Below are 26901 nucleotides of genomic sequence, written 5' to 3'. Positions count from 1 at the left end.
CATGTAGATGCGTATAAATAGCTTGAAGTGGAAAAATCGTGCAATTCATACGCCAAATTCCACTTTGGCGTGCATGTTATGCGCCAGTCCTTCCCACTCACTTGGGCGGTGCATCTTTTTTTGTCGTTTTATTTATTGGTTTCTCAATTTTTTTCTGTTTGGTTTAGGGTTAGATTTTAAATTTGCTTAATGAGGTTATTTAATATACAGGTTTCTCCATGTTTTTGTCCATATTTAAGCCATGGTTGCTTGGAGTTGGGGTTAGAGATGGGGTTTGGGTTAGGATGTCATTTTTATATAACAAAAAGTTGTTTTAAACCTAAACCCAAGTGAAAATGGTAAAAAAAGCAAAAAAATTGAGAGACCAATAAATAAAACGACAAAAAAAGATGCACCGTTTAAGTGAATGGGAAGGACTGCCGTATCATATGCACGCCAAAGTGGAAGTTTTACACTTTGTGCTATTTATACGCATCTCTGTGAGACTGGGCTGTCTATTCTGGCAGCAAAAAACACAACAAGATGACATTTTTAAGTCAAAACCTCAAACTTTTAGCGCGCCGGCTATGAGTTCCTACTTATTTTTTGCCTTCAGCTAGAGCGGTGACGTAGGCGATTAATGGGTCTATGTTTCTGATATCTTCTGTCTCTCTGTAGCACATCCGCGTTGGTTGGGAGCAGCTTCTCACCACCATTGCTCGGACCATTAATGAGATCGAGAACCAGATTCTGACCCGTGACGCCAAAGGCATCAGCCAGGACCAAATGAATGAGTTCAGAGCCTCGTTTAACCACTTCGACCGAGTCAGTATCACACTACACACTCCAATACAACACAGCAGTGTAGTTTAAATTTCACCCAGAAGAATGAAAGAAGAACGCAGGAGAGATGGTACAGCTGAGCGTAGTACTCTTGCTCAGAAACTGTACAGTATCACAATCATATCAACATACGTTAAAGAATGTGTATGTGTGTGTGGTTGTTTGTGAGTGTCTGTGTGGTAGGAATAAGCATACTGGAGTACTTGAACGTGACAGAAATAATAGATCATGGAAATAATAATTGCATGACATTGTTATTTACCTTAAAATGTTTTAATCATGTATGTGATATAGTTATGATTATGATTATGGCATTTTGAGCAGTACTGCAAGTCAAGTTTTTACTATCACAGTGGTGGTTTTGTATAAATTACTTGGGTGATTCTCACGAAAACTTGGTTTTAAAAATGTCAAGCATGAAAATGTAAAAATTGCTTAAATTTACTTTTTTTCCCACCAGACATTGAAAAACAAAGTCTGGAGTAAATGAGAACATTAATTTAAAACTTTTACTTATCATTTAACACTTTTTGTAACATAATTAAAAAAAGTAGTCCTAAAAAATCTCATTACCGCAACAGTCAGAAAACATCAACACTGACATATTTTTAAAATGACATGACAAACCTGAAAGAACATAATTTGGAGATTCTGCACATGCATTTAAAATCAAAGTATTATGCTTCTATTAATTAAATTAACATTTAATAAGCATCTGTTGCGGTAATGATAATCAAAATGTCGTGTAAGCATTCTGACAAGACAATATTTCAAATTAACTGTAAAAAAATGATCTTACCTGGTAGCCATCTTGAAGTAATTGGTCCATTTGAGGTCACTCAAAATCAAACTTTATTAAATTTCTGTATGTGTGCTTAAACTGTTCTCAAAAAGTGTTGCGGAGGATGAGAACATCAGGCATGGACACATAATTTTCCTAATTTTTCCTTATTATTATTATACATGAATATTCAGTAAATATTTTTTCTGTCATCTAAAGTAGTCTAGCAAAACATCCATTTATTTTTTTTCATAATATTTTTGTGTTAATTTGATTCAATTACAACATAACGCATGTTCAAACACAGCCGGACACATTGCGGTAATGAGAATTTCAGCAGAAAATGAGATAAAATTTCCAATTATAAATTCTTATGTTGAAATCACACATTGTGCAAGGTAGAACACAGTATTGTGTTAATTCTGATGCTTTTTAATGTTACTATATTACACATTTTAAAGCTAAAATCATTAGTGCCGTGGTGTTTCAATGGTTTCGTGAGAATCACCCACTTATGAACAGAGTGCAATTGTGGCTTGTGTGGCATATGTCTCATATTAAAGCCCAAGATTAAAGGCTGCCATCCTGAAATCTAACGTTGCACTAAACCCACACAGACAACACTGTTGTGACGTCTTAACATTGTTACACAATGACACAACAAAGTTAACAGTGCACAGTAAGACAGTGCAGCTCAGATCTGCTCTCACAGACAGTTATTCATCCCCTCATCCTCACTCACAGCTCAATACAGCACAGTTTGTTCTAACGGTTGTGCACTTTTCTTTGTCTTCTCGTTTGTCACTTTATCACTGCATGGATGAAAACCCTATTCCACCCCTCCACATGTCTGCATGACATTCCCCACTCCCTCCCCACACGTGTGTGCTGCATGTCCACGCTGCTGACCTCTGACCCCGACGCCCAGGATCACTCTGGCACGCTGGGCGCTGAGGAATTCAAAGCCTGCCTTATCAGTCTGGGCTTCGATATCGGGAACGACGCACAGGTACACACACACCAACACCAGCCAGGGAGTCCTGTAATTAACCACAGTCTTTTCTTTTTTTCTTTATTCCTTCTCTCTCACTTTTTTCCCTCTTTCCAAACGTTGTTTGTAAAATCTTACTCTTTTATACTTCTTACCACTCCTCTGTGCTTTCCCTATCCTTTTCCTCCTTATCTTTCTCATACTACTTGGTTCTGTTTGTCGCTTGTGGGTTCCTGTAGAAGAGAACAGGCATGATGGATGCAGAAGACTTCCGAGCCTGCCTCATCTCCATGGGTTATAATATGGTAAAGCAGAGAGTTAAAAATCTTGTAATCAGGTTAAAATGAGATAATCTTCATTTGTCGTAATCCATATAAACAGAGTTATTTACTCCATGGGTTATAATCTGGTGAACTAGAGCGTTTTAGATGCTATGGGGTGTAATCTGGTAAAAATGAGCGTTTTAATCTACTTGTGTAATTTGGGTCTAGTTGTTCAAAAACTTTAATCTGGAAATCTCATGCTATTTAGGATCAGGTAAACCATTTCACTTTTGTCCTGGGTTTTCAAGACAAAATTGGATTGATACACACTGCAAATCTGGATTACTAGTGTTCTAAATTGGATCACATGTCAATGTTGACTATTAGCTATGTAAAAAACAGCAGGTAGTTTAGTCAGTATTGGGTTACTGGTTTTACTTGAAAAGACAATAAATCAACACACATTTTCCTTACTTTTTTATTTCAATTCAACATTCAGTCTGTTCCTCTGGCCCACAAAAAAACCAAACAAATATAGATTATGCACAAACACATTGGAACATGCATTTTAAATCATAAAGTGGCTAAATGTTTGGTAGTTTACATTTGTAGAGATGCCAGTTGTTACCGTCTACTTTTGACTGGCGCTGTAAAAAGATTAAAAATGCACGCATTGAAAAAGATAGTTATGTATTAATTCGTCTAAGTTGAGGTAAGAACATAGTAAAATATTGAAAAATGTTGGTGTTTTCCTTTAAGGATAACTTTTGTTTGCCATTGAGTGACTACAGTGTGGGGTATTAAAATTGACTTTTTACTTTTTCAATTGACTTCAAGTTTTAAATGGTAGCCCAATGTTATACTTTGAATACTTTATCATTATAGGAATTTAACTAATCAAGAATGATGAATTTATAAATATAACATGATAAAATGTTGTAGACTAGAGTTCAACGATTTGCGCGAGTAGATTATATACAAAGTCAATGCAAAGACGCGATCAGACGCGTTGTCGCGTGGGCCGATGCCATTAAAACACGCGCTATCGCGTGTAAGTGTAGGTTTATAAGTTTTAGTAAAGATTTTTTAGACGTTTTATTACATTTTTTTCCCTAAAATCCACCCTTCTGCTGGGATCAGAATAATCCTACATTTTGGGATCAAACAAATCCCAATCTTACAACACAAAGTGACGATTTGATCCAGAACAAAAACTAGATTGGATTTTGTGATCCAATCCAAATTCCGAATCCATTTTTTTAACAACCCATTTTGATATTTTAATCTAATCTGATAGCCGAAATCCAAATGGATTACTTTTGAACAACTGGCCCTGGTATTGGAATTATAATCTTTGTGGATTATAATCTAACAAAACTGATTTTCGATTTTCATTTGGTTAAACAGAATTGTAAGACAGATTTCCTTGACTCCTTTAGTTAAATTTTGTTATAAACTCTAATGGGTGGTTTCCCGGACAGGGATTAGACTAGTCCTAGACTAAAATATATGTAAGAGCTGTCCAAACTGAAAACAACTTGCCCAAACATATCTTTAAATACATCAGTGCTTTTTGTTTAGCCTCAAAATGCACACAGTTAATGTTTTTAGTAAGGCGTGTTTGTTAAAACTAGGTATATTTCCTTATTAAACTAAGGCCTAGTCCTGGTTTAAGATAATCCTTGTCCGGAAAACCACTCCATAATTAGCTATTGGTAAATTATGATAAGTCAAAAACATCTGTAAAATATTTATGTTTTAATGCTAAAACTTAAATTTAAAGAGCTCATATGTAAAATAAGATATAATGATAATGATATTGATTCAATGCTCTCATAACGTATTTTATGTTAATCAAATACTTTCACTTCAAATCTGCTTATTTTCGACGAGACAATTCAAAAATACTGGTTTGTTCTCAGAAATGCCTCAGAAATTTACCTTTATTTAGAAAGGACAGTGAACATTTTTAGAATTAGAAATGTTTGTATGGGTTTGCAGTCAAATCTGATAAATACTAATATGGAAAATAAGGCCTTTCATTTACTGACTAACAACCTTTTCATTTCTATTACAGTAATTAAAGGAATAGTCTACTAATTTTCAATATTAAAATATGTTATTACCTTAACTAAGAATTGTTGATACATCCCTCTATCATCTGTGTGCGTGCACGTAAGCGCTGGAGCGCGCTGCGACGCTTCGATGGCATGTAGTTTGGCCCCATTCATTCGGTGGTGCCATTTGGAGATGGGGTTGGAGGTGACCAAACACATCAACGTTTTTTCCTATTTGGGACGAGTGGTTGTGCGAGCAGGTTTGGTGGTACAGGGTGAGACGTGGCGCTTTTCTGGGCGGATTTGGAAGAGGGGCTGCGTTTTATGGCGTGGTAGCACTTTTGGGAGTACTTCGACTCGGCGCAGTAACATCCTCCCTCTCCCATTATGAGAGTGAGAAGGGGAGCGGACTTTTCAGGCGAGTCGAAGTACTCCCAAAGGTGCTGTTGCGCCATGAAATGTAGTTCCTCTTTTAAATCCGCTTAGAAAAGCGCTACGTTTTATTTTGTACCACCAAACTTGCTCGTATAACTCGTCTTAAATAGGAAAAACGTTGGTGTGTTTGGTCACTTCTAACTTTATCTCTAAATGGTACCATTCAATGAATGGGGCTAAGCTAAATGCTATCGAAGCGTCGCAGCGCGCTCCAGCGCTTGCGTGCACGCACACAGATGATAGAGGGATGTATCAACAATTCTTAGTTAAGGTAATAACATATTTTAATATTGAAAATGAGTAGACTATTCCTTTAATTACTGAACCTAAACATAAGAGCCTTATAAAAGATGCTCATTTCAAGAAACCTTGTCAGATGCACCAAGAGGGTTTTGCATCTGAGCTCTTCATTTGTTAAAATGTTTTTAAATATAATATGACTGCTATTTTAATATTCTATGATTCATTGTTAACTTTGTTTTATTTTTATTAAATTCAATTTAATTATAGGGAGAGGCGGAGTTTGCTCGCATCATGAGCATCGTGGATCCTAACAGACTGGGAGTGGTCACATTCCAGGCTTTCATAGACTTTATGTCTCGTGAGACGGCCGACACAGACACTGCTGATCAGGTCATGGCATCATTTAAAGTCCTTGCTGGAGACAAGGTACAACATCTACAACATCTAAAAGACATTTAACATTTTTTACGAGGTTAAAATTTGTCACAGTGTTACCTTAATTTGACTGAATCTCAACCCTCTCTTTATAGAACTATATTCTGGCGGATGAGCTGAGGCGTGAACTCCCCCCTGACCAGGCTGAATACTGCATCGCCCGCATGTCGCCTTACACCGGCCCCGATGCCGTCCCGGGAGCTCTCGACTATATGTCCTTCTCCACTGCCCTGTATGGGGAGAGTGACCTCTGAATTATGACCTTTGAATGTGGGATCAAGCTGCCTTCTGATACAAACACAGAAAAATAAAAAACATGCATATTCATACACAAACATAGCTCGCACACAATGAGAATAGAAGTGGTTCTTCAGTGCTGATCTAGCACCAAGCAGAGAAGCAGAACTGGTCCCAGATCAGCCAATCAGAGCATTTTCCATAAGTAATGCTCAACTTTTTGTCATTTTATATTCAGCCCAGCCCTTTCCTGTTTGCCATATACGACTTCCTGCTTTCTTCAGCCACGTTTATAAAGTGTGTTTTGTCTATATTGAGGATTGTTAATCCAGAAAGGTTAAATCTCACTGTCAGTGCTTGAGTCACAAAGATTCATTTAAAGAGCTGTGACCTCTGACCCCTGTGAATCAGCATGACCATATGGTTCTGATTGATCTGCTTTTTTCTTAGAAATGCTTGTAGTTCATGAAGGCAATTGAGATTTCATGAACAGACCTTCCCTTTTCTGCTTCCAGGCACAACATTGAAAACTTTCCCTGGGAGGAATGTTTTCTGTATTTTTACTTTTTATTTCATTTTGTTTGTTTTTCCTCTTCATAAAGGAATAAAGTTAACATATTTTATTATACTGAACAGAAAAAGTATTTTTCTTCACCTGATGAAAAAACTTTAAAAAAGTAAGAAATTTTAAAATAAAGAAACAATCACAATTGTGTGTGTTTGTGTTTTAATGGCTTGTCTTATTGTACTAACATTCACACTAGGTAAATGACACCACTGTAACGTGGTCCCAAAGATTTTTTTTAACATACAAAAAATAAAAACAACACCATGTATTGTTTTATTAACAAGACAGGTATGTAATTTATCTGCTTGTTTAAATCACTTAAAACACGTTAATGTAAACATATGACATTCTCAAATTATAACAACTTTATTCCTGATACCTCAAGACTTTATTTTCGAAATATTACCACTTAGGCTATATGTATATAATGCACACCCAGGATCTGACCATAGACTGTAAAAATAGCTATTTACCCTAAAACGTGACCAAAACAGGGCTAGACCAGCTTGCTACACTAGCTAAACCAGCTAAAAACCAAGCTGGGAGACCAGCTAAAACCAGCTCACCATCTTATGCTGTCATAGCGGGATCTTTCAGTAGTGTAGATAGTGACCCAGGGAAGAAAGGGTAGTGACCCAGGGCATCATTCACTAACCTCCTCGTTCATTTTTTAAAGTTAGACCTCCAGCTTCTTAGTATTTCTTAATCTATGTTTTATCAACATTTACCAAGAGAATAAACACAAAAATTTAAAATAATATCTGTTTTATAATTAATTTTAGGTAAACATTGTATAGGGTCACTAAAGACCCAAGGTATGAAAAAGTAAGTTAAAAAGTACAAGTTAAAATCTATTGTTATAAATTAAAAGTTAAAATAATAAAGTAATGTTTATTAAACAAAATTATTTTTAGTTTATCGTAGTGGTGATAACGGAACTACATGTTTGTTTGTTTGACACGGAAAAAATAAGACGACGCATGATGCCGTCGCGGAGAATTGTGGGTAGTTTACATGGCGGCGCCCAGTGGAGTCGTGTTGAATAACACACAACAGCCTTTGGTGTAACTTAACTTAACATGTGGAATCTAATACGTAAACTGCAAAAGAACAGAACGGCGAAATATGGCATCCCAATGCTCGTAAGTTTTATGTTTATATATGTTTGTTGTTTATTCATTTACTGTCAACATTAAATATGAATTCTCGTCGTGTTGCGTTTTCTATAATGTAAGTTAATGTAAAAAACAAGCCTTTTCTCTACTGATTTATGAGATGTGTGTCATTTATATTTCTTTTAACATATATGTGTTAAAATATGATGTGACCTCCACAAAAGACACCTTTGTTACGAAGTAAATTCACATGAAATGCATTTTTTACAGTAGCAGACTTTTTGTCCAAAGCGACTGCATTCAGACATTTAAAAATATATTTTTATCATTATGTGTGTTTCCTGGAAATCGAACCTTTGACCTTTGCGCTGCTAACTCAATCCACAATTACATGAACTCTGACATGAATGCTAATGGATTAAATAATTGATATGTAAAACATTTATGATTTGGTAAAAATGTATCAGTAAATTGCAGTAAATTACAGTTTTAAAGGTCTATAATGTATTTCTGTATGTTTAATGTTTGTCTAAAGCTGCTGGTCGTAGGAGGGTCGTTTGGATTAAGAGAATTCACACAGATTCGTTATGATGCACAGAAGATGCGAAGGAAGGTAAACAAAACATCTGAATAAACTTTTCTTAAGTTAGACAACACTGATTTCTGCTGTTCATCAAACCTCCATTGTATTATTATGCTTTCTACAAATTGTTTACATCTTGTTTTTATATTGTGTGTGTGTTCTAGCTTGACCCTGCACTGGAAGCACGAATAAACCCTCAAAAGCAGAGCGTCATACTGCAGGAAGAGTATGAGGTAATACAAGAGAAATAGATGGAAAGATGATTTCATGTATACAGTGGCAAGAAAAAGTATGTGAACCCCTAGGAATAAACTGGTTTTCTACTGTGATTTGCCATAAAATGTGATCTGATCCTCATTTATGGTCACAACAATAGACAAACACAATGCGCATAAGGTGACAACACACAAATAATTCTAGTTTCTTGTGTCTTTTTTGAGAACCCCCATTAAACATTCATAGTGCTGGAGGAAAATGTAAGTTAACCCTTGTTTAACAGCTTGTTGAGCCTCATTTGGCAGCAAATACTTCAAGCAAGCGCTTTCAGTAGTTCAGAATCAGACCTGTGCATCATTCAGAAGCAATTTTTGCTCATTCCCCTTTACAAAACCACTTTAATTTAAGGATGTCTGGGGTGAACCGCTCTCTTGAGGTCATTCCACAGGTTAAGGTCTGGGCTTTGACTAGGCCACTCCAAATGGCGCATTTTGTTTTTCTTAAGCCAGTCTGTAGTGGATTTACTACAATGTTTAAGGTCATTGTCCTGTTGCATCAACTAACTTCTACTGAGCTTCAACTGGTGGACAGCCACCCTGACATTATCCTGTAGGATTTTTTTTATCATAATAATTCATTTTACCCTCGATGATGGCAAGTGGTCCAGGCCATGAGGCAGCAAAGCAGGCCCAAATCATGATGTTCCCTCCACCATACTTCACTGTTGGGATGATGTTTTGATGTTGGTGTTTGATGTTCTTCTTTCTTCTTCTTCTTGGTAAGCTGTGCCCATTTTGCGCCATAACATTTTTCCCAAAAAATTCAACTTTTGTTTCATCAATCCATAAAATATTTTCCCAGTAGCACTGGGGTTTGCCAAGGTGCTCTTTTGCAAACTTCAGGCTCACAGCAATGTTTTTCGGGAGAGCAGCGGCTTCCTCCATGGTGTACTGTCGTAGACACCGTGCCTGTCCAAAGACTTGCGTATGGTAGACTCAGGAACAGAGCTGTGTTCACGGTCCAATGATGTCTTCAAGCCTTTAGCTGTTACTCGTGGGTTCTTCTTTACTTCATTGAGTATTCTGCATAGTGTCAACTGCATAGTTGAATGTGCGCCCACTTCTAGGAAGGGTAGCTACAGTATTTAACTGTCTCCATTTATAGACAATTTGTCTAAGTGTAGACTGATGGAGGTCTAAACATTTTGAGATAGTTTTGTATCCCTTTTCAGCCTTATGGAGTGCAACATCTCTTGATCACATATCTTTATAAGAGCATGGTTCAGAAGAGCTGATGCTTCTTAAGGACAGCAATCTTAAAATATGTGTCTTAATTTCAATCAAAGTTGCAGTAAACCACACATTTTTTTAACTCATTTTATTAATTGGACTCCAGTTTGCCAGCTTCTGACAAAAAAAGCTTTCACTAAAGTAATTAGTCCATGGGCTCACTTACATTTTCCTCCAGCACTGTGAACGTTTAATGGGTGTTTCCAAAAAATACACAAGAAACTGGAATTATTTATGTCTTGTAAGCTTATGCACATCGTGTTTGTTTATTGTTGTGACCTAGATGAGGATCAGATAACATTTTATGGCAAATGACTGTAGAAAATCAATTCATTCCTAGGGGTTCACATACTTTTTCTTGCCACTGTAGCTTAAAACCAGGGAGACTTCCAACCCAGCAATAGTGCTGTAAGTCAATTTTAGATGAGAAGTTTCCAAGTACCAACTAACTTTTTAGTCTCTCTCAATTTTTTTTAAACCAGGCACCATCAGACTGTCATATAGTGCTGTCAAACTTTGTTTTTAGTTTTTAAGCCATTATCAGGGGCCATTGTTGTACAGTGCTTTACATATACAACCCCAAAACAGAAAAAGTTGGGATACTGCAGAAATTGTGAGTAAAAAAGTAATGGAATAATTTACAAATCTCATAAGCTTATATTTTATTCACAGTAGAATATAGATAACATATCAAATGTTGAAAGTGAGATATTTTGAAATGTCATGCCAAATATTGGCTTATTTTGGATTTCATGAGAGCTACACATTCCAAAAAAAGTTGGGACAGGTAGCAATAAGAGCCCAGAAAATTTTGATGTACATATAAGGAACAGTTGAAAGACCAATTTGCAACTTATTAGGTCAGTTGGCAACATGATTGGGTATAAAAAGAGCCTCTCAGAGTGGCAGTGTCTCTCAGAGGTCAAGATGGGCAGAGAATCACCAATTCACCCCATGCTGCGGCGAAAAAGAGTTTTCTGAGTTTCTTACAGAAAAATTGCAAAGAGATTGAAGTTATCATCATCTACAGTGCATAATATCATCCAAAGATTCAGAGAATCTCGAACAATCTCTGTGCGTTAGGGTCAAGAAGCGAAAACCATACCGGATGCCGGTGATCTTCGGCCCCTTAGACGGCACTGCATCACATACAGGAATGCTTCTGTAATGGAAATCATAACATGGGCTCTGGAATACTTCCAGAAAACATTGTCAGTGAACACAATCCACCGTGTCATTTGTTGTTGCCAGCTAAAACTCTATAGGTCAAAAAAGAAGCCATATCTAAATATGATCCAGAAGCACAGGCGTTTTCCCTGGGCAAGGCTCATTTAAAATGGACTTTGGCAAAGTGAAAAACTGTTCTGTGGTCCAACGAATCAAAATTTGAAGTTCTTTTTGAAAAACTGGGATGCCATTTCATCCGGACTAAAGAGGACAATGACAACCCAAGTTGTTATTAGCGCTCAGTTCAGAAGCCTGCATCTCTGATGGTTTGGGGTTGCATGAGTATGTGTGGCATGGGCAGCTTACACATCTGGAAAGGCACCATCAATGCTGAAAGGTTTATCCAAGATCTAGATACATATGATCCCATTCAGACGTCGTCTCTTTCAGGGAAGACCTTGCATTTTCCAACATGACAATGCCAGACCACATACTGCATCAATTACAACATCATGGCTGCTTATAAGAAGGATCCGGGTACTGAAATGGCCAGCCTGCAGTCCAGATCTGTCACCCACAGAAAACATTCAGCGCATCATAAAGAGGAAGATGCGACAAAGAAGACCTAAGACAGTTGATCAACTAGAAGTCTGCATTAGACAAGAATAGGACATATCCTATTCCTAAACATTGGGCCTCCTCCAGCTGTTCCTTATATGTACATTTAACTTTTCTGGCCTCTTATTGCTACCTGTCCCAACTTTTATTGGAATGTGTAGCTCTCATGAAATCCAAAATGAGCCAATATTTGGCATGACATTTCAAAATGTGTCACTTTCAACATTTGATTTGTTATCTATACTCTATTGTGAATAAAATATAAGTTTATGAGATTTGTAAATTATTCCATTCCTTTTTTACTCACAATTTCTACTGTGTCCCAACTTTTTCTGTTTTGGGGTTGTATATTTATGCATTTGACAAGATAAATATTTCTTATCAGTATGTGTGTTCTCTGGGTTTGAACCCATGACGTTTTGCAAGACTACCGCAAGCTCTACCATTGAGGCTGAGCTATTCAGGAGCACTACTTTAACTTTTTTAGTATATTACATTTTACCTTGTACTTTTAGACAAGTAGTACAAGAGCACCTTCTAGTGGAACCAGGACAATTCGATCCATAGCCATTTTTTCACCTTGTTCATAATGATATTTATTATAAGAATTAACAAGGAGATTTGCAATTGCTGTAGATTTATAGATTTAGCTTTTGGTGAAGGCTTGCTGCTTTATCTGGTAAAACGTTAATCAATGTCATTACATGAACCCAAAAAGCATCTTAAATAATACTTATAACTAGTTCAGTCTATTCCAGGTTTACTAAAGCGATACCATATAATTTCCACAAGATACACTGCGTTTTTTTTTATGTATCCATGATGTCTTTTTAGATCTTGACAACAGCTATATGAAGATTTTTGATTTGCATTGATTAAGCATGATTTTTGCATGTTATTGTAGGAAATCACAATGTTATGTCATTTCCTGTGCTTCTTCAGAAACTGAAGGAATTGGATTTGGAGGGATGGAAGAACATCCGTGGCCCACGACCCTGGGAAGATTCCAAAGAGTACCAGGAACAGCAGCGAGCACAAGTCGGTAAAGGCACATAAAACTACAAAATGTCTCCCACTACTGGCGTGGAAGTGTAATATGTTCATGAAACCTGTGGAGTATGCCTGTGTCCTGCATCTGTGCGCTGTATGATAAATTAGCACTATAAAATATTATATCTGGCCAGAAACTTTGTTAGCTCCTGTGCAGCTGTACATTTTTGTTAGTTCAAATTCACAATAATGGATGACACTTTAAATTGACCCTGAAACTGCCACAAAAACAAAGTTTGGGCTTTTATTATATTTGGCTATTTGGGGTTTCATTTCAGAAACTGTATAGCCGATAGACAGTATGATGTGTGCACATCATAGATCATTATGAACAGTTATGAGCCAATATGTGGGCCAGGCTGATTAATCAGTCAATATTAGGCTATTTTTAGTTTGCGCACTTGGCCGGCTCAAAGAAATGGGGTTTTGCTCATGTAACACTTCAAAGATCTACTGACATCTTTGTTAGTGGATAATACACATTTAGTCTTCATATGTGTTTTGAGCAGATATTGTTCAATTCATTTTAGGAATTTTGTGTAGATCTCATTGGCAAACATGAACCTTGAAGTTTTTATACACATGTGCATTATATAGTTTAGTGTTAATAATTGGAAATCATCCACCAATTATGCATACCCTAAAGTACTGTATGAATATGCTTTAAATGACGTATAAATACGAAATGTAATTTAAATGTGTGTGTAATATTTTTTAAATATTAAATACTTTCTCTTAACTTCAAGTTAACACAGTATGTTGTCTTTTATAAAGTAAAAAATTTTGCTCTGTTGTGCACTTACTTGAGTGGTGTAACCCATAATACTATTCGGGTGATTCTCACGAAAACTTGGTTTTAAAAATGTCAAGCATAAAAATGTAAAAATTGCTTAAATTTACTTTTTTTCCCACCAGACATTGAAAAACAAAGTCTGGAGTAAATGGGAACATTAAATTAAAAACTTTTACTTATCATTTAACACATTTTGTAACATAATTTAAAAAATTAGTCCTAAAAAATCTCATTACCGCAACAGTCAGAGAACATCAACACTGACATATTTTCAAAATGACATGACAAACCTGAAAGAACATAATATGGAGATTCTGCACATGCATTTAAAATCAAAGTATTATGCTTCTATTAATTAAATTAACATTTAATAAGCAACTGTTGCGGTAATGATAATCAAAATGTCGTGTAAGCATTCTGACAAGACAATATTTCAAATTAACTGTAAAAAAAATGATCTTACCTGGTAGCCATCTTGAAGTAACTGGTCCATGTGCTTGGTCACTCAAAATCAAACTTTATTAAAATTCTGTATGTGTGCTAAAACTGTTCTCAAAAAGTGTTGCGGAGGATGAGAACATCAGGCATGGACACATCATTTTCCTAATTTTTCTTCATTATTATTATACATGAATATTCAGTAAATATTTTTTCTGTCATCTAAAGTAGTCTAGCAAAACATCCATTTATTTTTTTTCTTAATATTTTTGTGTTAATTTGATTAAATTACAACATAACGCATGTTCAAACACAGCCGGGGACACAGAATTTCAGCAGAAAATGAGAGAAAATTTACAATTATAAATTCTTATGTTGAAATCACACATTGTGCAAGGTAGAACACAGTATTGTGTTAATTCTGATGCTTTTTAATGTTACTATATTACACATTTTAAAGCTAAAATCATTAGTGCCGTGGTGTTTCAATGGTTTCGTGAGAATCACCCATTTTCAGGTTGTAACCACAGTTCATTCATGTGAAAGCACACTCCTATTATTGCAGTTACGCTGCAATGCCACTTACGTGCTGCTTATGCATGCAGTGTAAAAGGCATTATGCAAAACCACCGAGTCACCGACTTATCACCCACCGCTCCTTTAATCAATATTACACCTGTAGAAGTGTGATTTCGAGGGTTTGATGTCTCTGGGATGCGTTGCGTCCAACTGTGCAGCTGCAGATGGGCTTGCTTCAGTCCTGGAGAGCATGTGTATTCCTGTCAGGATCCGGATACACACTGCTGCTCCTCAGGCAAATGTTAACGCCAGCATTGACTCATGTGTGATGTGACGCCTTGTTCCGAGGCACATTTTAACAAGCCCCTGTTGACCCTCCTTCCCTCATCACTATCCTACTGGAAATTCCAACATTGTCATATCATGTATACCTTTACTTTAATTGCTCATATGGGAATGACCCCCAGGGGCAGAGGGAACACGTCAACAAATCGGTCTTCAGGAGTCCAGAAATCCTCCGGGGCATAAAAGCCACCATGTGTCCAGTTTAAATCAAAACATATGTGACGGGAAAGGCTGTAGTATTTGAATAGTTGAAGTGGCTGGTCCATGAAAAATATTGAAGTAAAATACTTATCAAGTGTTGTGACTTGTCCCTAGTTGCCTGAAGGAAAGTATTTATTTTTAATTTAATAAAAATTTTTTGTTAAATGTTATGTGTTTATAAATTGAAAATAATTTTTTTGCTTTAAAAAAATATTTTGATCACTGCAATTTTATGATCTTGTGCTTGCACCTTAATAAAGGCACGATATGTAGTTTTTTCGCTACTAGTCTGGAAGTCACAAAGACCTAAATCGTGTTCAACTTCATGCTGTGCCGCACAAACCGACAGGCAGATGACATGAAAGTACCTCGAATCACTACTTTGATGTCATTTGCCTGTGGTTCTTGCAGCACCATGTGAAGCTGAATATAGCTAAAGGCTCTGATGATGCTGTGAAGGAGGTTGAATGATTAGAGTTGCCATCTTCACGTCCACTGCAAATGTCCGTCAATCCAATGGGACTCGCAAAAAAGTTTTATAACTTGAATGTTAGAGTGGCTTACTAGATGGAACAACTACAACTGCAAGAAGGGACATTACATTGGTTAACATTGTGAGTTTCTCTGTATTCAAACATGGTTAGAAACATTTGGGATGATGTAAGTACACAAGTAAAGAAAATATAAAGATATATATGACTCTGCGACTGATATTTTGGATATTATAATAAAATTATGACTTTAATTTCAGGCACTTTTATTTTCGGAGATGTTAATGTCTCTAATAAAATCGTCATAAACGTGATCACTGCACAATCTAGTTATTATTATTTTATTAACTCGCTGTCTTTAGCGTGTCTGCAACACATTTCTTCTACCTCTTCATCTTGCTGCAAGTTTACTACGATTTGCTAAATCTCTTAAGTCTTCCTCCCTACACCTAACAGTTTTTTTACCTTAAGCGTTTTTTTAAGATTCTTTGTGAATAACTTTTATCTTTACTAGAATTTTCTCTTTAATTCATTCCCTGCAGCTTTTTTAAAAAAAGTTCCCCACCACCATTTTTGGTGATTTTCACAAAATGCCTTCCAGGAAATTTTTCTTTGTTAAATATATAAACATATCAAATGAAAGAACAGACCCTGCTTATAAACAAATAAACAGGAAAAAAGTTTCACCCTTCATTTGTTCTCGTTTTATAACCTCTCAAATATGGGTAGGTTTCTTCAAAAATCCCAAATTTTGAGCAAAAAGCTGAAATAATTGAATTTTATTGTAAGGATTTTGTTACGGTGCATTCACAAGGAACGGAAGCGTTAACGCTTAATGGAAGGCTTGTCTGAAGGGTGGCCAACAGCCAATCACAGTGGCCGCAAACACATGCTCCGATCTTCCATAAACGTAATTGGCAGACTCTGCCTAGGTTATTTGCCTAAGGCCATCTGATTGGCTGACGCATGCATTCCGGCTTGAAAAGTTGAGAAATGTTCAACTTCTGCCGCGAGCAATGGGAGTGACGGGGCGCAGACGGATCCACAATTCAGTTTGGCAACGCATGACGTCAACCATTGAAAGTTAATGTGAACATCCTCTTAGAGATCAGGTTCAGAACGATGAATTTTTTATAAATTGTGTAAGAGGGCCACCTAGTGGATAATAGCGGAATTAAAGATTACCGTAAAAACTCGTCAGGGAAACGTCATTGGCAGGGAAACATTTTCTTTTAATTGACAAGATAAATCGTCAATGGCGGGGAAAGAGTTAATTCCAAGAGTTAATGCCTATATTTCTAAGAATTATCTTGGAATTTTGGCACTAGAAGCAACTATTTGCATTAAAGAAATATTCCATTTTCTTAAAAGAAAAATCGAGATAATTTACTCACCACCATGTCATCCAAAATGTTGATGTCTTTCTTTGTTCAGTCAAGAAGAAAATATGATTTTTGAGGAAAACATTGCAGGATTTTTCTCATTTTAATGGACTTTAATAGAGCCCAACATTTAATACTTAACTCAACACGTAACAGTTTTTTTTCAACGGAGTTTCAAAGGACTATAAACGATCCCAAACGAGGCATAAGGGTCTTATCTAGCGAAACGATTGCCATTTTTGACAAGAAAAATAAAAAATATGCACTTTTAAAGCACAACTTCTCGTCTAGATCCGGTCCAGCGCGACCTAACGTAAATGCATAGTGACGTAGGGAGGTCACGTGTTACATATATAAAATGCACATTTGCGGACCATTGCAAACAATAAACTGACACAAAGACATTAATTAGTATCAGTTGACATACAACAACGTCGGAACGGTCCTCTTTCAACACACTTGTAAACACTGGGGCGGAGTTTCGCGTTCATCTTCTGTGACCTCTTGACGTCATGACGTATTGCGTGGGGTCACGCTGGCGCATCACGACGCCAGTTGTGCTTTGAAGGTGTATATTTGTTGTTTTTGTTGTGAAAGGTGACAATCGTTTTGCTGGACCCTTGTGCCTCGTTTGGGATTGTTTGTAGTCCTTTGAAACTCCGTTGAAAAAAACTGTTACACGTTGAGTTAAGTGTTAATTGTTGGTGTCTATTAAAGTCCATTAAAATGAGAAAAATCCTGCAATGTTTTCCTCAAAAAACATAATTTCTTCTTGACTGAACAAAGAAAGACATCAACATTTTGGATGACATGGTGGTGAGTAAATTATCTGGATTTTTCTTTTAAGAAAATGGAATATTCCTTTTTTCCAATTTTCATGAATACGATCCCAGGTAACAGGTTTTTAGTTCAGGGTAAAGGCTGCATCAGAACTGCTTTGCTGTTGCCATGAGAACATGCACACATCTTGATTTGTTGATTGTGTGTAATGAACACAGTCACTGTGCTGCTGTGTACAGATACCTTTAAATTCTCAATCAAGTCAATGGAAAAATGTAAAACATTAATCTTAAAGGTGCAATGTGGGACTTTTAGCTGCATCTAGCAGTGGGACACTAAATTGCAACCAATGGTTCAATCCACATCTCATCCCTCCTTTTCGAAACGCATAGCGAAGTTATGGTTTTTGCCACAGGACAAACGCATCATTGTCTGAGACAAAACACGCTATATAGAACAGTTTGTCCGTTTAGGGCTACTGTTAAAACTATGATGACGCAAAATGTCAATTTACATGAAGGGGACCCGCGGTGTATGTAGATAAAAACGTCTAAGGTAATTAAAACAATACAGTTCATTATGTAAGGTCTTTATACACCACTGATAATATAGTTAGGTATATTATATTGCATTGATATTAATCAGTGCCCGAAAATAGTCCCCTGCTATTGAAAATTCACAAAGGGACTATTTTTGGCTGCTGAGTAATATCATTGCGCCTCCTGCAGCCATGTTACAGCAGCAAAGTCCTTGATTATTACGCCAGAATGAGAGTATAGTTCCTAGTCATATTGGCCTAGTAAATTGCAACTTTTAATTTTTCCGTCTGTCTTAGTACACGATGTAACTACAGAAGAGTCAAGTTTTAAATAGGAAAAATATTGAAACTCTTCGGTTATTTTTTTAGCGCGATGCTAATGGTCTAATCAGATTCAATGGATTATGCTAAGCTATGCTAAAAGTGGTAGCGCCAGACCCGGAGATTTTCTGAATGGATTCCAAAACGGTAAAAATCAAACGTATAACATATATATATATATATATATATATATATATATATATATATATATATATATATATAACATACCATATGTTCACAGAATTTTTTTACATTATATAGGATGATTTTACGTATAAAACAGTAAATCTCAAAAAATGACCTCAGCTGGATATTTATAAGGTCATAAAAGCCAGAAGTATATGCCAAAACAGTTAATAGTGTCCGTATAAGCTGTTCGTTAAGTTTTTTTTTACATTATATAGGATGATTTTACGTAGAAAACAGGAAATCTCAAAAAATGGCCTCAGCTGGATATTCAGGGTCTTATAAGGTCATAAAAGCCAGAAATATATGCCAAAACAGTTAATAGTGTCTGTATAAGCTGTTCGTTAAGTTAAAAAATAAGGTTAGAACTTTATGACAGGACTGTTAAAATAATCCTGCCTTGCCAGAACTGTAACTAATTGATTGCCTCCAGCAAGTCAGCTTGCCTATTTGTGGCACATACTGTATGCATGTGGAGTGTATATTTAAGCATTTAGTACATGTGCGGGTATGCCTTCAGAACCTAAGGGTTTCAAACTCCCTCACGTGTGCCTCAATTTTTCATCAAACTGCAAGAAAGCAGCATCAATAATTAAATGCAGCACTAAGAAAAGAAGAAATCAAATTCAATATTTACCACCCATTTCCTGAGCCAGCAAATCACATGGTGGACAGGAACGAAAGGTGCGTGTACATTTCACAAAGGGAAAAATCCCTCCCCCATTCCAAAATCACACACCACCCACATGAGCGCGTAGTATTGTAATTATCTTTAAAAGATTGTAGTATGCAATTAACGTGACACACACACCTCCAAACTCTAAACCACTTTGCCACTCACAGTATGATGACATCAGTATCTGCCTACTGTTACACACAAGGATGCTTCACTTACTGCATTATCATTATGAGGACGTTTCATTGACTTCTATTGTACAAATCTAATGACCATATATCAAACCCAGCTGAAGTCGTTGTTTTGTTTGTGATCATAAGGCACCTTTATTTTTAAAAGTGTAATGCAGCAGATTTTAAGTTTAACAAAACCGTGGGCACATTCGGATTTCTATGATGTAGGAAAATATAACCCACACAAACTGTTTCATTCTACAAATATGGCTTTATGTTGCTTATGGTTTTTCATTGTCATAATTCTGTGTTCTATAAATATCTTGCTATGCAGCAGAAGGACTGTTCAGGCAGAAAATACACACATACACACCCTCCGGCAGAACAACTGCACCGCACACAGACGCACACATGAATTATCTCATGGACACACAATCTCGGATTCATTCATACTTCAGCACGCACACACGTGCATTTCAGTTTGCCAATCATGTCTGCGCACACAAACATGCTGGCACTAACAAAAGCCAGCTGGGCATCCACACATACTTTTACTCTCTGACATCACTACACTCTCAAAAAATAGTACAAAAGCTGTCACTGGGAGAGCACCATTTAAAATGTTGGAATGGGTACACTCTCAGAAAAAAATTACAAAAGTTGTCACTGGGATGATACCTTTTAAAAAGGCCCTATATTGTACCATTTTGGTGTAGATGTGTATGCACCTTTTAGGTACAAAAAGGTACTTGGCCCCTGGTGACAACTTTTGTACTTTCTTGTGCCTTTTCTTTTTTTTTAAGAGATTTGTACAATGTACGTACAGATACACTCACCTAAAGGATTATTAGGAACACCTGTTTTATTTCTTATGAATGCAATTATCTTATCAACCAATCACATGGCAGTTGCTTCAATGCATTTAGGGGTGTGGTCCTGGTTAAGACAATCTCCTGAACTAAACTGAATTTCAGAATGGGAAAGAAAGGTGATTTAAGCAATTTTGAGCGTGGCATTTTCACAATCTGCTCAGTTACTGGGATTTTTACGCCATTTCTAGGGTTTACAAAGAATGGTGTGAAAAGGGAAAAACATCCAGTATGTAGCAGTTCTGTGTGAAAATGCCTTGTTGATGCTAGAGGTCAGAGGAGTCAGACTGATTCAAGCTGATAGAAGAGCAACTTTGACTGAAATAATCACTCGTTACAACCGAGGTATGCAGCAAAGCATTTGTGAAGCCACAACACGCACAACCTTGAGGCAGATGGCCAGCAGAAGACCCCACCGGGTACCACTCAACTCCACTACAAATAGGAAAAAGAGGCTACAATTTGCTGAAAGACTGGAAAAATGTTACCTGGTCTGATGAGTCTCGATTTCTGTTGAGACATTCAAATGGTAGAGTCAGAATTTGGCATAAACAGAATGAGAACATTGATCCATCATGCCTTATTACCACTGTGCAGGTTGGTGGTGGTGGAGGTGTAATGGTGTGGGGTATGTTTTCTTGACACACTTCAGGGGTCTCCCCTTAGTGTCAATTGGGCATAGTTTAAATGCCACGGCCTACCTGAGCATTGTTTCTGACCATGTCCATCCCTTTATGACCACCATGTACCCATCCTCTGATGGCTACTTCCAGCAGGATAATGCACCATGTCACAAAGCTTGAATCATTTCAAACTGTTTTCTTGAACATGACAATGAGTTCACTGTACTAAAATGGCCCCCACAGTCACCAGATCTCAACCCAATAGAGCATCTTTGGGATGTGGTGGAACGGGAGCTTCGTGCCTGATATTTCAAATGTTTATTTCTTTTAATGTTATTGATTATAACTGACAACTAAGGAAAATTAGAATATTGTGAAAAGGTTCAATTTTGAAGAGACCTGATGCTACACTGTAATCAGCTAAATAACTCTAAACATTTGCAAAGGGAAGGAAAAGATGTGGTGGAAAAAAGTGTACAAGCAACACTCTATAAAATGTCTGGGTTAAAATTGACCCAACGTCGCGTTGTTTAAACCCCATGGTTGCATAACATCAACCCAATATTGGGTCATTCCTAACCCAGCATGTGTTCTGTCCAATATTTACCCATTATAGGTCAAAAATAACCCAGCCATTTTTAGAGTAAATAGGGATAACTGCACCTTGGAGAGGATTGTCAACCAAAACATATTCAAAATATATTTATGCATGTTGTGGCTGTACTCCAGCCAAGTAAAGTGTGCGTGTGCGCAGCCCAGAGTAATCAACCCACTGTACCAGTCTCTTCTAATTATGGTTGCCCTTCACATGACCAAATCATTTATCACACATGTAACAAAGCTAAAACAAATCACCATAGACACACACACACATAATGACCTGTTAACAGAAGCACCAGCTGTTCTGTTGGGGAAGATTGTGGGTATTTAGAGTGAAGGACAATCAGCTCAATTGGTAGAGCATTGTGTTAGCAGCGCAAAAAAGTCACGGGTTTCAATCCCCAGGGAACACACATACTGATTAAATGTACAATAATGTGCAAAAATCTTAGGCCACCATGAGATTTGTTGTTTTTGCAATGGTATAGTGACCATATACACTCACCTAAAGGATTATTAGGAACACCATACTAATACTGTGTTTGACCCCCTTTCCCCTTCAGAACTGCCTTAATTCTACGTGGCATTGATTCAAGCATACTTTAGAAATGTTGGCCCATATTGATTGGATAGGATCTTGCAGTTGATGGAGATTTGTGGGATGCATATCCAGGGCACAAAACTCCCGTTCCCCTACATCCCAAAGATGCTCTATTGGGTTGAGATCTGGTGACTGTGGGGGACATTTTAGTACAGTGAACTCATTGTCATGTTCAAGAAACCAATTTCAAATGATTCGAGTTTTGCAACATGGTGCATTATCCTGCTGGAAGTAGCAATCAGAGGATGTGTACATGGTAGTCATAAAGGGATGGACATGGTCAGAAACAATGCTCAGGTAGGCCATGGCATATAAAAAATGCCCAAATGGCACTAAGGGGCCGAAAGTGTGCCAAGAAAACATTCCCCACACCATTACACCATTGCATTAACGAGAAATTGAACAGGTGTTCCTAATAATCCTTTAGGTAAGTGTATATAGTGACCACCTTTACAGAAAATAAGGAAAATTTGTGTGTAGTTTTTTTTGTATTTAGTGTGAGCCTTGCACTTGAGCAATAACAGGAACCTGTTAATTTCTAAATCTCATATAATGTCATTAGGACTCCTCAAAAGAGGAGTCTGTGCCCATAGCATCCATAGAGCAACTGATGCAGCGAGAGTCAGAGAACAGTAGATATAGACCTCATCTGTCCGTCTCCTCCTAGAGTGAGACGGGTGTGTGACAGGCAAAAGATTCATCAGCTGAATCAGCATGTATGTCCATCCTCACCCGTCTCACTTACCGAGGACGACACCTTAGTGGCCAACTCTAATGCACGCTGATAGGGAATTACCACAACACGCACACAGCAGATAAAGAGACATTCATCTCTTTGTCATCATTAACAGAGGTCAAACTGTGTACATCCTCTGACTACACAAAGCTACAGCATCAACAACACACTTCACACAGTAAGACTTAATGGGATAAAGTTTAAAATATTGAAAATGTTATTATACAAGCTATTAAACAGTTTAACTTGAATGTTCCCTAATGATAGATGAGTTCCTAGTTTAACAAATTTGCAAGGTTGAATAAGTCAACATAAAACAGCATTTGCAACTCAATTAACTTTGGTAATGACATATTTGCCTGTGAAACATAATAAGGAAAATAGAAAAGGACTTATTTCAATCAATTAGGACTTTTTATTCGTCTGAAATTGATTGGATTGTGAAAATTAGTCAGGTTACTGTGGGTGGGAGTTAAAAAATAACAAAGAAAAGGGTGACATTAGATGAAGTTTACATTTTCACATCATATTTGTGCTATTACATCTTAATATTTTGTACAGAATAAAGCTGTATATGATGTACACTCTCAGAAAGAAAGGTACAAATGGGGTCACTGGGGCAGCACCCTTTCAAAAAGAAGCTTTGCAGATGTTTTGAGTTATTTAGCTACAGTGTGGCATCAGGTCTCTTCAAAATTGAACCTTTTCACAATATTCTAATTTTCTGAGATACTGAATTTGAGATTTTCCTTAGTTGCCAGTTATAATCATCAAAATTAAAAGAAATAAACATTTGAAATATACAATGAATGAATATAATATATATTTTTAATGGAATTGGTGAAATAAATCAACTTTTTGATGATATTCTAATTAAGTAGGACATTTTCTTACTAAAAAAGGCATTTTGTGCAACAGAAAGGTTCTTTATGAAAATTGCAGCCCGACAAAAAACCTGAGTGTAGGCTACATGGTCATACGTGCCTCTGAGGAGAATGTTTTAGCGCATCACCCGTCCTCCACGCGCGCAGATGTGATGTTACATGCACATGAATTATAGTGCATCCTCTCGGTCCCAGCTGATGCGATGACGCAGACGCGTGTGTCCGCGTGCGTCCGGTGGAGGGTGTGTGTTTCCAAGGCAAAATCTAGGGAGGCGGAGACAGGGGGAAGAGGTGAGAATTGCTAGACGACTTTAATTCCCGGTATTTTTCATCTCTCTCAAATCAACCCAGTGATGAACGAAAAAACGAGCGGTTCACGCGCAGTATCCAAACTGCAAACCAATCGGTAAACGACAAAACGGGTTTGCTCAGCGCGCGGATGAATTGGACAGATGCTGAAGGAAGGTTACGATTTCTGCTGAATCGGAATGCTTGGTCACGAAATGAAACGAGGCCCGAACGGTTGTAAAACAACCAACGTGTTTCCTGCGCTATAACGTAAGACACAGGGAAAAATAGGGAGAGAGAGAGAGAGGAGGGGGCGCGAGCGTTCGTCTGCCGCTGTTGCTCGTGGCTCACGTAAGAACCGATCACATGGATCTCACGGTTCCATTTTTCAACGGCGCTTCGATCTGAGCGCGCGCTGACAGCCCCGGTGACCGGCGCATCCATCAGACCCGCGCGAGGGTAAGAGGCGTCACTTCGCCGGTTCCATCGATCTGCCGGAACTGGGCAGGCACAGGAGTCGGTCGGTGTGCGTGCGCGTGTGTGCGCGCGTGTGAGGAGGGCGAAAGCGGCCCTGGGGTATTTCTGCCACCAAGGAGCAGCCAGCTGCGCGCTTAGCGGAGAGCCGGTGAGACGCACGGGAACGAGATCCGTATAACATCCGATCCGGCTGGAGTATTTTGCGTTGCCCAACATCGTTTTGGAGGAAAGCGTTGTCATTTGCTCAAATCACAGGTACGTACCTTTGCGCGTCGCTATTGGTTAGTCAGCGATAATTAGTGCAGCTTGAGCCACAAGCGACTTTATTTACGGATAGCGGATTTTGCGGTCGACGCGCGCTTAGTGGATGTGATCGGCGCTGTGTGGAACTACTGTGGATGTCTCCAAATTTGCGTCACAGGTTTCGTTTCCAGCATACCACCCAAACCTTTAGCGATCATTGCCATTATAACGTTCGCAGAAATAATGACTATTGCATTGAATTGTTATGTTTAACAGAAGATTATAGCAGAATTATCCAAAATTAGTGTAAGACTCATTTATCAGGAGAGGTGTCGGTCGGGGCGGGGGTGAGATAATTTATGATACGAGGCTCTGATTAGTGCATAAGTGTTTTTTTTGACGGATCCTCCTCCGTTTGCTGTTTAACAGAGGATGTGCGTTTGCCTTGTCAATCACTTGCGTCTTCATGCGCGTGTCTGAATGTCTCTTTGGCCCCTGGACTCTCATGGACGCATGGATGCAATTTGTTCCGTTCTCAGACGCATCACTTAAATTTGCACATTCCTGCCAAACAGACAGGCATCTTGTAAGATGGGCAGATGAGAATTGATTTAGTCATGTAATGCATGTTCCTCATATGCTCTCTGGGTCTCTCTCCAAACAGGTAAGAAGCATTTGCTGAGATATGTGATTAATTCGGGACAGCTGACACCTGCCCCACTCTCTTACCCTCTGTTTATAACCCTATCAGGTGTCTTCCCAACTGGGCATTTCTTAAAATAGGTCGAGGGAGGCAGGGGCCCAGCTCCTGTTTGTAGGTGTCTGTAGTTTGCCCCTTTCTCCTGTTACCCAAAGAGACAAGTACTTTAGCAGGCCAAGGAGATTCAGGACTTTGGGAAATAGATATGCAGCCGATGGCAAACTTGCTGGCTCTTTAATTGTTGGGCTGTTGTCTGGCGTTCAGCTCGATTTTGTTTTAGTGGCACGATGTTTGTGCTTCTAACGCATCACTTATGTGTGTGCGCATCCAACACAGTTGTATAAATATGGATATACACAGACATGACTGGCTGCTTGCAATTTCTTTCTCTAATGAACACACAAAATTTGTTAGCTTAGAGGCCTCATTAGTATGTTAATTAGCCTGCGTTGTTCATTGGCCTTATGTGTGAATGTTTGTATTCAATAGTCTGATGTGAGAAACTAAGACTCCTCTCTCAGCAGCAGTTGACAACAGTTGCGTACGTAAAGATTCACTGAGGGCTCTGGTATGCCGGCCGAGGTGTGATATACGAGATGGAGAGAGGAGAATGCGGAGGAGTGAGAAGGAAATTTTCCAAATTTACTTTTCCCACAATTTACAACTAGAGTTATATCTGTGTACTAGAAGCTCTTTGTAATGGCACGGTTAAAGGAACAATCCAGCCAAAAATGAAATGAAAATTCTGTCATAATTTATTCACCCATGTGTCTTTCAAAACCTGTGTAATTACATTCTGCATTGGAACACGAGTGGAGTTATTTATAGCAGAATGTCAAAGAGGCTTTTTTCACATAATGGCAGTGAATGGTGACCACGACTATCACACAAGATTTTAAAGGGCACCCATTATACAAAATTCACGTTTAGACATAAATGTGTTTTGGCAGTGTAAAAACACGACCACCCTACAATGAAAAAATCCACCCACTTCTTCTTTTTTAACGAAATCAGTCTCATTAGACATGCCGTATTGATTCTCTTGTTAATGTGATGTCACACTGATAAAGCCCCGCCCACTGCCACTGACAGCCAGTCATGCATTACCATAGTTGTACACTGTCTGCCATACCTCAATAGTGAGATCAGTGGCGGCTCGTCACTGCT

General features: G+C 37.9%; 3 protein-coding genes across 11 annotated transcripts in view; all 3 read left to right on the top strand.

Moving 5' to 3' along the window:
* actn1 (actinin, alpha 1) overlaps positions 1 to 6974 on the top strand; it is a 45314-nt gene extending 38340 nt beyond the window's left edge. For 2 of the 4 annotated variants that reach the window (XM_055170051.2, XM_055170050.2), the window contains exons 18-21: positions 658 to 804; positions 2834 to 2899; positions 5860 to 6018; positions 6123 to 6974. In XM_055170051.2, coding sequence (XP_055026026.2) covers positions 658 to 804; positions 2834 to 2899; positions 5860 to 6018; positions 6123 to 6281 — 531 coding nt within the window. In that variant the 3' untranslated portion in view covers positions 6282 to 6974. Of the gene's footprint in view, positions 1 to 657; positions 805 to 2531; positions 2613 to 2833; positions 2900 to 5859; positions 6019 to 6122 lie in introns of all 4 variants that reach the window. The other 2 variants (XM_055170047.2, XM_055170049.2) reach the window with 2 other exon arrangements.
* An 832-nt stretch (positions 6975 to 7806) lies between these two features.
* cox16 (cytochrome c oxidase assembly factor COX16) lies at positions 7807 to 13615 on the top strand. Its single transcript, XM_055170061.2, has 4 exons — positions 7807 to 7974; positions 8483 to 8560; positions 8695 to 8763; positions 12763 to 13615. The coding sequence occupies exons 1-4, from the start codon at positions 7912 to 7914 to the stop codon at positions 12874 to 12876; spliced, it is 324 nt and encodes a 107-aa protein (XP_055026036.2). The 5' UTR covers positions 7807 to 7911; the 3' UTR covers positions 12877 to 13615.
* Positions 13616 to 24323: 10708 nt separating this feature from the next.
* The window catches only part of slc8a3 (solute carrier family 8 member 3), a 62650-nt gene continuing 60072 nt past the window's right edge, over positions 24324 to 26901 (top strand). The window contains exon 1 of one of the 6 annotated variants that reach the window (XM_073873453.1): positions 24324 to 24432. The gene's annotated coding sequence lies outside the window, so the exon portion shown is untranslated. Of the gene's footprint in view, positions 24433 to 24452; positions 24585 to 24605; positions 25047 to 25144; positions 25213 to 25254; positions 25699 to 26901 lie in introns of those variants that run through there. The other 5 variants (XM_073873454.1, XM_073873457.1, XM_073873452.1 and 2 more) reach the window with 5 other exon arrangements.

This window comes from Misgurnus anguillicaudatus, chromosome 11, assembly GCF_027580225.2.
Source record: "Misgurnus anguillicaudatus chromosome 11, ASM2758022v2, whole genome shotgun sequence".
NCBI classification, from domain to species: domain Eukaryota; kingdom Metazoa; phylum Chordata; class Actinopteri; order Cypriniformes; family Cobitidae; genus Misgurnus; species Misgurnus anguillicaudatus.
The sequence above is the reverse complement of the archived record's forward strand: the minus strand, read 5'-3'. Positions and strand labels throughout refer to the sequence as shown.